The sequence below is a fragment of the Nannospalax galili genome, unplaced genomic scaffold, assembly GCF_000622305.1.
Source record: "Nannospalax galili isolate Female #2095 unplaced genomic scaffold, S.galili_v1.0 scaffold52, whole genome shotgun sequence".
NCBI lineage: Eukaryota > Metazoa > Chordata > Mammalia > Rodentia > Spalacidae > Nannospalax > Nannospalax galili.
In genome coordinates, this window is record NW_008334003.1 from 6,668,248 (window position 1) to 6,678,328 (window position 10,081).

The window sequence follows — 10,081 nt, forward strand, 5'->3', positions numbered from 1 at the left end:
CAGGTAATAGGGTCAGATAACGGACCAGCCTTTGTCTCCCAGGTAAGTCAGAAGGTGGCCAGGTTACTGGGGATAAATTGGAAGTTACATTGTGCTTACCGGCCCCAGAGTTCAGGTCAGGTAGAGCGAATGAATAGAACCATTAAGGAGGCTCTAACTAAATTCTCGCTAGCAACTGGCACTAAAGACTGGGTTACTCTGCTGCCTTTGGCATTATACCGGGCCAGGAACACTCCTGGGCCCAGTGGGTTGACTCCATTTGAAATCCTTTATGGGACCCCTCCCCCTGCAATCTCCTTCTTAGACCCCGACATTTCTAACTTTGCTGATTCTCCTTCCCTATTTGCTCACCTGAAGGCACTGCAGCTGGCTCACCAGGAAATCTGGAAGCCCTTAGCTACGGCCTATCAGGATACTATTGACACTCCTATTGCACCCCACCCCTTCCAGCCCGGGGACGCTGTCTGGGTCCGGAGGCATCAGACTCGGAGCCTAGAACCACGCTGGAAGGGACCATACACCGTCCTTCTCACCACACCAACCGCTCTTAAGGTCGACGGGATTGCGACTTGGATCCACGCCTCCCACGTCAAGGCAGCGAACCCTGAACACCAAGAACAGCCCCCTGACGAAAGGAAATGGCGGCTAGTCCGGACAGAAAACCCCTTAAAGCTAAGACTCACTACAATTTAATGATCCTAATTCTGTTTTCCCTTATTCCCGCTATTCAATGTCCCAACCCCCATGCTGTGTACAACATAACCTGGACTTTGATTGGTCTCCGAGACAACCAGCCCCTTAATCAGACCTCTAAGGTGGGGACTTTAGGCGCCACCTTTCCGAGCTTAAGCTTTGACCTCTGCAAATTAATCCCTGGAGCTTGCTGTGGGACAGGTGGCCGTTTCCATGGGGTGTATGCATGCCCAGGGAATGGGAGAGAACCAGATCTCATAACTTCGTGCAAGGGACCGGAAGTAGGTTATTGTGCTGTATGGGGCTGTGAGACCGCTGGGACCACTTACTGGAAACCCAGCTCTAGTTGGGATTTGATTAAGCTGTCAGAGACAGGGTCTAGAATATGCACAGGTACCAACCGGCTAACTTTAGAACTCACAGAGAACGGGAAAAAGGCCGACTGGAGCCTCCAGAAGACATGGGGCATTTATGTTTATCTCCCTGATTGGGGATGGAAAGATCCCTTCGGCCTCATTACAATAAGGAGAGAATACTCAGTCCTTGCCCCACCTCAGTCAGTCGGACCTAACCCCGTTCTTCCAGACCAACGCCCGGCCTCGGTACCTAGAGCTCCCTCACTGGATAGTCGGAATCAAACCCATAGCAGACCCCAGACACCCCTAAGTCCTACCCCAACCACACCAGGTACCGGGGATAGGCTCCTAAATCTAATCAAGGGGGCATTCCAGGCACTTAATCAATCTGATCCTGGAAAAACTAAGAGCTGCTGGCTGTGCCTTAATCCACAGCCCCCCTACTATGAGGGCATTGCCATTCAGGGAAATTACTCTAACCATACAGAAGCCCCCCCCGCATGTCTAACCGGGGAACATCAGTTAACCCTGACTCAGGTGACCTCTAGTGGCACCTGTATCGGAAACCCCCCTACTACCTCCAAGTTCTGCAATGAAACTGCAATAATCTATCCTGGTAATTATTATCTAGTACCTCCTAGTGGTACCTATTGGGCATGCAGTACGGGGCTCACCCCATGTGTGTCAGCAACAATGTTAAACTCTACCCGGGATTTCTGTGTCCTAATTCAGCTGTGGCCTCGGATTTACTGGCACGAGGATGACTATGTACTGAATTTTTATGAGAATTCCCCCACCAGGTTTAAGAGAGAGCCTATCTCCCTCACCTTGGCCGTTCTGCTAGGAGTAGGAGGTATCACTGCAGGAATAGGTACGGGGGCCACCGCGCTTGTCCGTACAGACCAATACATGCTTTTACACCAGGCGATGAACCAAGATCTGCTCGCCTTGGAAAAATCCGTCCGGGCTCTTAAGGACTCCCTTACCTCTCTATCCGAAGTAGTATTACAAAATAGACGGGGTTTAGATTTGTTATTCCTAAAACAGGGAGGCTTGTGTGCTGCCTTAAAAGAACAATGTTGCTTCTATGCTGATCAGACTGGGATAGTCACTGAGACTCTAGACAGGCTCAAACATAGATTAGAAGAAAGGAAACGACACCTTGAGTCTCAACAAGGATGGTTTGAAAACCTTTATAATAGATCACCCTGGTTCACCACATTGGTATCCACCCTAGCTGGACCCTTAGTCCTACTCCTTCTTATTTTAACCCTGGGACCTTGTATACTTAATCGACTGGTCCAATTTGTGAAGGAACGGCTGTCTGTAGTGCAGGCGTTAGTCCTCACAAGCCAGTACCAGGCATTGAGGACCGAAGATCCAGACATGTTATGATGAGTGAAAGATTCCACTCATATGCCCATAGAAAAAGAGGGGAATGAAAAATAAAGAGAAACTAGATGCCATGAGTACTCAGGGGCCCACAGCCCACTTGTTATAACTTAACAGAAACCAGGACCAGCCTTATCTAAAGGCTGCAAGGCAGGTAGGCGCCGGTCAAGCTTCACAGATCAAGCTGTAAACTGGCTTTACGGTCAGAACTCCTGACCACCCTGAGGGCCCGATACCAGGAAATCTTTAGAAAACGTCTGTGCTTCTGAGGTCACCTCCCATTTAGCAATCCTATTTCCCCTCAGCCCCGGACCTTACCCCATACCTCTGCATACCTTTGAAATTACTGGTAAAATTACTATGTGTGTTTGAAATTAACCAATAACCGCGTTTCTGCTTCTGTACCCTGCTTCTGCCTTATAAAAACCCCCTGAACTCAACCTGGGGTGCGCTAGTCCTCCGAGGAGACTCTGTGCCCACAGGTACCTGTGTCCTAAATAAACCTCTTGCTGTTGCAACCCAAAGGCTGTGACTTGTCCTCCGTGGTCTCACTCTTACACTAGTGTGAAGAGACAAGCAGACACCTCAGCCACACAAGTGGGCTCTCTCATACTCAGTGAAAGTCTAAAACTTTTACTGTAGAAGTTTTGGGGGAGCAGCACAGACACACAATAGTTGAATAAGAAATACATTTAGGGGTTGGGGATTTAGCTTAGTGGTAGCACAAGGCCCTGGGTTCAGTCCTCTGCTCTGAAAAAAAAAAAAAAAATTCATATTAGAGTTCAAGATCACCAAAAAACAAAACACTGGAGGCTGTTATCCTCTTGGCAGGTGATGAGCAAAACAAAATAGCTCCCCAGATATTGCTACTGTGGTAAAGGCTCCAGCCAGCCCCACATAGGAGCTCAGAACTGCCACCCAGGAGGCTTTTTAGTTCTCCTTCCTCAGAACTGAGCACACAGTAAGGATGCAGGTAATCCTGCAAGAAATGGACTTTCTTTTCTCCCTACAGATAAGAATTAAGCAATTTGGGAGTCTTTTAGATAGACCCACTGAAGGGGTACCCCAACTGTCTCACCCTGTGTCCATGTTCAGCATGGAAAAAGCCAGAGGGGTCTGGGTCCCGATTCTCTATCTGCAAGTTGCGTAACCTCTTCAGAGGATGGTGTAATAAGAATAGGAAGTAATAATTGGCTGGGCAGTTAGGGTAAAAAGACCCCAGAGAAAAGTAGCCAGTTTGTTGCTAAAACTCACAATGCCCTTGGGCCTCTTAGCAACCTACTCCATTCCAAGGCCAAAATGTCAAAAGTATTTGGGAGCTTTTATCTAATCCTTAAAACATTTTAGGGTTACCTCTTGGTGGGGGATGTTGACATAGCAAAAAGTCCCATTTAAAAAAAAAAAAAAGGAAGAGTACACGAAGTTGTTCAGGAAAAAGTGATGGGGAGATATGGGAGGAGTTGGAGGGAGGGAGTGGGCATGGATTTGATAGAAACACCTTATATGCATGTATGAAATTCTCAATAAAATTTTTTTAAAGTTAAAAAAGAAAACCAAAAAAAAAAGTTAACTAAAAAAGAAAAGAAAAATACAGCAACCAAAAGAGGTAGGGAGGAGGGAAACAAAAAAATCTGGAGAAAGCAGACACTGACACTTGTGTAATAATCTAAAAATAATCACCAGCATCCTCAGAAATACGGGAAGGTATTGCAACCATGAAACAAAGACGTAACTTCTGAAAACGTCAAGTCAACCCCTTAGAAAGCGCAGCACAGGGAGAAAAAAAATTAAATAGGAAGGGAAAAAGATATTTAAAAAAGAAGTTCAACATCTGAATAAAAACAGTTGACAAAAAAGAAGACAGGGAAAAAAATGGAGTAAGAAACAAAAGGATTAATTTAAGAAGCTTTGAACAGAAGTTATATTAAAAAGGTCAACTAACAGTCCAGAGAAATAGATGGAAACAGACTTATTTCAGAGAGGTCAAAAACTAGGATGGCTTCAGACTTCTCAAAAATCTAATACTATAAAAAACGAAATAAAACAGAGCAACTGTTCCAAAGTTTGGAAGGAAAATTACTTCAAAATCAGAATCATACAGCAACTCCAAATTGTTATCCCCATAGCAAGCCAGAATCAAATCATTTTCAGACTTAGAAGTTGTCAATACCTTGGTTATGATGCACTACATTTCAGGAAGCTCCTGGATGTGCTCCAATGGGGCAAGACAGAAGAAAATGGAGAGAGAGAAAGTTAAACAATAATAGAAATCTAGCACAAGAGGTCTAAAACCGAATTCTGGAGATGACAGTGAAGGTAAACCCTAGGATTAGCTGTGCACAGGGACAGAGCTGAAGTTTTCACTGTTAGCAGAGGAAAATTCTAAAACAGCCAATGCTGTTAAATATCTGACGAGTCAATTTAAACAACAAATTTGAAGTGGAATTAGTGGAAAATACACAGAAAATTCATCAAATAAAAACCCTAATCAGAAAAGCTTTGTACTTAGACCATAAAATTGCTGATGGAATGTTTGCAGCTTATTCTACAACTTGGGGGTAGACAAAATTCATAGACTTGTTTTTTCGGTCTTTTTTGAGACAGGTCTCCCTATAGCCCCAAGCTGTCCTGGAACTCACTATGTAGAACAGGCCGGGCTTGAACTCATAGAGATCCGCCTGCCTCTGACTCCCAGTGCTGGGATTAAAGGCATGTGCTACCATGCCTGCCATAGTCTTTTATAAAACACTGATTCAGTTTAAAGTAAGCTAAGCAAAAGTCACAGCACAGAAACCACACATGAGAGGAGGGTGGGCAAAGAGCAGAGAGAGCAAAATCTAATGTTACCTAGCAGAAACTAGCAGATCATACCTAAAAAATATGTTTTTAATCTATCAATAGAGCCAGTCATGGTGGCACATGCCTTTAAATCCCGGCACTTCAGAAGGCAGAGGCAGGCAGATCTCTGTGTGATCAAGGCCAGCCTGGTCTACATAGCAAGCTCCAGGCCAGATGGGGCTACCTATAGGGAGACTGTCTCAAAATGCAAACACAAACTATTAATAAAATACTTCGACACTGCATTTTCTACACAGACATAAAACTAAAATGTGAAATGAGCTTAGATAGAAAATCTGTGAGAGAAAAGGAATTGCCTTGCTTTTGTGACAAACCCCAGAACTGTCTGATATAGGACCAGAGTGCTGAGCGCTAACAAAGAGATAGAAGTTACTTCTGCCCTAGCATGGTCAAGAAAGATTAACTACATGGTCTGAAATTCAAAACCATATTGTCAAATATGGCTCTGTGCAACAGCAAAGCTGTTGAAGCCTTAGCTCATCCCTCCCAATCCTGAAGTTTGTGACAGACTTGCGGAATCCTCGGTAGTGTGACACCAGTCACCTGAAGCAGTGTGAAGCAATGGCACCTAGCCAAAAGACAGTCTCTTTTGGTGAACCTTCGGAGGGACCAGGGGCTTTCTGTGTTTTCCATGGGCTTTGCCAAATAGTAGGTGTCTGATGTAATCCACGTTAGAATCTAGCTACCTGCCTCCTAAATTCCCCCATCATTCTTAGTTCACCTCTTCATTTACTGAGTCAGATCTTAACAACGGACATGGGAAAATAAGTATCACTTATACTTGACCCCCAATGTTACAGTCCTTCATTGGCTTAATTAATATACCATGAAGTAAAAATCTGTCAGTATGCCAGCCTCAGAATCCTCTTTTAGTACTGAAGGTGGTGTTGGGACACTTCAGCCCGGATGCCCATGAGGCTAATCACCTGGTGACCAAGACACTGACCTGAACAGCTAGAAATGAAAAGTCTCACCAGGCAAAATGCAAGCTTTTGGCCAGTGTTAACTGAAAAGCATACGAACAGGAGATCCAAGCAGATAGCCTGAGAGTGCCAGGTTCTGCGCTCCACCTGGCATAGGGGCTAAGAACACAGCAGACCAACTCAGAGTCCCAAAATCGAACCCCCCCAGGGAATTCCCCAAATTTATTCTGAGTTCCTGTTAATAGGGGTCCAAACCTTAGAAGGAAGCCTGAGTGTACCTGACTGGAACCTGACTTGGGCTTCTGTGGGTACTCCTGAATAGCTGATCTGAAGCCATCAGCTCCCTCCAAAAAAAACCTGAGAGAACCTGAAACCTGTACCAACCAGCTTTACATAAACAATAAAATAAGGAAAGGACTGAGGCACCCCGAAAATACAAACAGAAGCATACTTCAACTTACTTATCAAATCAGAATCATAAACAACAAAAGAAATTCACATATCAAAATCACAACGAAAAAATAAAATGGAAACCCAAAACACTATGTCCCCTCCAAACTCTACCAGTCCTGTAGAGTTCTATAAGGAGAACCCCCTAGAGATAACCCAGGACACTGAATTTAAAAGAACAATCATAAACATGATCAAGGACTTCAACAAACTTAAAGAACACATGAACAAACAAATCAAAGAACTAAAAGAAATAGGGATAAATTTCTGAATGAATTCACAAAAGCGATAGAAACATTGAAGAAAACTCAGGCAGAAGTAAGCCAACAAGCCAACTCAAACAATAGGGGAAGGACTTACTGCTAGAATGAATGAAACGGAAAACAATGTCAACACTGGAGGATGAAGTTGACGAACTGGACCACTCAAGCAAATAGTATAGAAAATTTAAAAAAGAGAGGAATGGAATATGCAAGAGGTGTGGGACACCATGAAAAGACCAAATCTACGGATCATAGAGGAAGGAGAAGAATTTCAAGTTAATGGTGTTGACCAGATCTTAAACAGGATTGTATAAGAGAATTTCCTGAAATTAAGGAAAGACATCCCCATACAAATACAGGAAGCACAAATAACAGGACCAGACAGAAAGAAACTCCCAACGACATAGCATAGTAAAAACAATAAATATACACAACAAAGAGAGAATAGTGAAAGCAGCAAGAGAAAAACAAGTCACATACAGAGGAAAGCCCATCAGAATTACAGCTGACTTATCAATGAAAACTATGAAAACCAGAAGAGCCTTGGCCAAAGTATTTCCAGTTCTACATAACAATAGATGCCAGCCCAGAACACTATACCCACGAAAAATTTCTATTATAGTTGAGGGGGAAAGAAAAATCTTCCATGACAGGAATATCCTGAAAGAATACATGTCCACAAAACCAGCCCTTCAAAGAATACTTGAAGCAACAGAGTTTGGAGAAAGAAACTACTTTACCCTGGGGCAACGAAAGAAAATAAATGAAGGTATAATTGAGGAAACACAAAATTAGACTGAGAACACAAACAGCAATCAAAATGATGGCAACCAACACACATCTTTCAATAATAACCTTAACTATCAATGGACTGAACTCCCCAGTCAAAAGACACAGGCTAACTGAATGGGTTAAGAAACAAAATCCACCTCTTTGCTGTCTCCAAGAAAGCCATCTCACCTTCAAAGACAGGCACTACCTTAAGGTAAAAGGATGGAAAAGATTATTGCAGTAAATGGCACTAAGAAACAAGCAGGGCTTGCAATTCTAATATCTGATAAAATAGACTTCAAAGTAAAACTACTCAGAAGAGATAAGGAGGGTCACTTCATTCTGATCAAAGGAACAATTAACTATTACAATCCTTAACACACATGCACCAAACTCTCGTTCACCCAAATTCATAAAGACACAGATTAACCCCAACTCAGTAATAGTAGGGGACTTCAATACCCCACTGTCTCCATTAGACAGGTCAACTGGACAAAGAATAAACAGAGACCTCTGAATTAAATGTTAACATACATCAAATGGACCTAACAGATATCTTTCAAATATCCCACCCAAGCACCAAAGAATACACTTTCTACTCAGCATCCCATGGAACGTTTTCAAATTTGACCACATACTGGGCCACAAAACAAACCTCAATACAAAAAAATTGAAATAATTCCATGCATTCTATCAAACCACAATATAATAAAGCTCAATATCAACAGTAGACAAAGCCCTAGTCACTACAGGAACTCGTGGTGATTAAACAACACACTTTTCCTAAACAATGAGTGGGTCAAAGGAAAAATTAAGAAAAAAATAAAAGAATTCCTGGAATTCAATGAAAGGACGATACAATACAACACAACCTCTGGGACACTTTAAAAGCAGTCCTAAGAGGGAAGTTTATAGTTCTAAGTGCCTACATTAAAAAATTAGAAAGAGCCCAAATAAATGAGCTAACTCTGCAACTCAAGATGCTGGAAAGGCAAGAACAAACGAAACCCAAACCCTACAGAAGACAAGAAAAAACAAAAACCAGAGCAGAAATTAATGAAATAGAAACAAAGAAAACAATACAAAGAATCAATGACTCTAAGAGCTGGTTCTTTGAAAAGCTAAACAACATAGACAGACCCTTAGCCCAGCTAACCACAAGAAAGAGCAAGCAAATCCAAACCAACAAACTCAAAGAAATGTAAACATCACAACAGACACCCAAAAGATCCAGACCATTATAAGGGAATAAAACCTATACGCTACTAAATCTGAAAATCTAAAAGAAATGGATGGATGTCTAAAAGCATCGGAACCACTAAAGTTAAACCAAGAAGAAATCAACAGTTTAAAAAGACCCATAACATAAGGAAATTGAAGCAGTAATACAAAGCCTCCCAACTAGAAAAAGCCCAGGCCCAGATGGATTTACAACAGAATTCTACCAGACATTTAAAGAAGGCCTCCAACCAGTACTACTTAAATTATTCAAAATGATAGAAACAGAGGGAGAACTCCCAAATTCCTTCTATGAAGCCAGCATCACTCTAATACCCAAACCAGGTCAAGACACAACCAATAAAGAAAAACTATAGACCGATATTCTTAATGAACACAGATGCAAAAATTCTCAACAAAGTACTTGCAAACCACATACAGACACACATCAAAAAGATCATTCACCATTATCAAGCAGAGATAATTATCATTATCCCAGAGATGCAGGGCTAGTTGAATATATGCAAGTCAGTAAACATCATTAATCATATAAATGGACTCTAAAAACAAAAAACACATCATCTCAATAGATGCAGAAAAGGCTTTTGACAAAATTCAACATGCACTTTACATTCAAAATCCTAGAGGGAAATGGACTGGAGGGAACAAACCTCAACATAACTAAAGCCATATATAACAAACCCACAGCGAACATCTTTCTAAATGGAGAAAAACTGGAAGCCTTCCCCTTAACTCAGGAACCAGACAAGGATGTCCACTATTTCCACTCCTTTTCAACATAGTGCTTGAAACTCTTGCTAGAGCAATAAGACAAGAGAAGGAAATTAAAGGAGTACTAATTGGAAAAGAAGAGGTCAAACTATCACTTATTGCAGATGATATGATACTATACCTAAGAAATCCCAAAAGTTCTACCAGAAAACTCCCAGAACTGATCAATATTTTCAGTATAGTGGCAGGTTATAAAATCAATCTATAAAATCAGTAGCCTTTCTATATACCAATAACAAGCAATCGGAGAAAGAGCACATGGAAACACTCCCCTTCACAATAGCTGCAAAAGAAATAAAATATCTTGGAATAAACCTGAGCAAAGACATTAAAGACATTTACAACGACAATTTTAAATCTTTAA

General features: G+C 41.9%; 2 protein-coding genes across 4 annotated transcripts in view; one reads left to right on the forward strand and one right to left on the reverse strand.

The window, feature by feature from the left end:
- The window catches only part of Plaa (phospholipase A2 activating protein), a 62,045-nt gene that overhangs the window by 46,616 nt on the left and 5,348 nt on the right, over positions 1-10,081 (reverse strand). The window lies entirely within an intron of this gene.
- LOC103730674 (MLV-related proviral Env polyprotein-like) lies at positions 25-2,495 on the forward strand. Its single transcript, XM_008828949.3, has one exon. The coding sequence runs from the start codon at positions 639-641 to the stop codon at positions 2,442-2,444; it is 1,806 nt and encodes a 601-aa protein (XP_008827171.1). The 5' UTR covers positions 25-638; the 3' UTR covers positions 2,445-2,495.

What these genes read in the sequence shown, in the direction of transcription:
- LOC103730674 (XM_008828949.3), top strand. Translation starts at nt 639, where the DNA reads ATGGCGGCTAGTCCGGACAGAAAACCCCTTAAAGCTAAGACTCACTAC.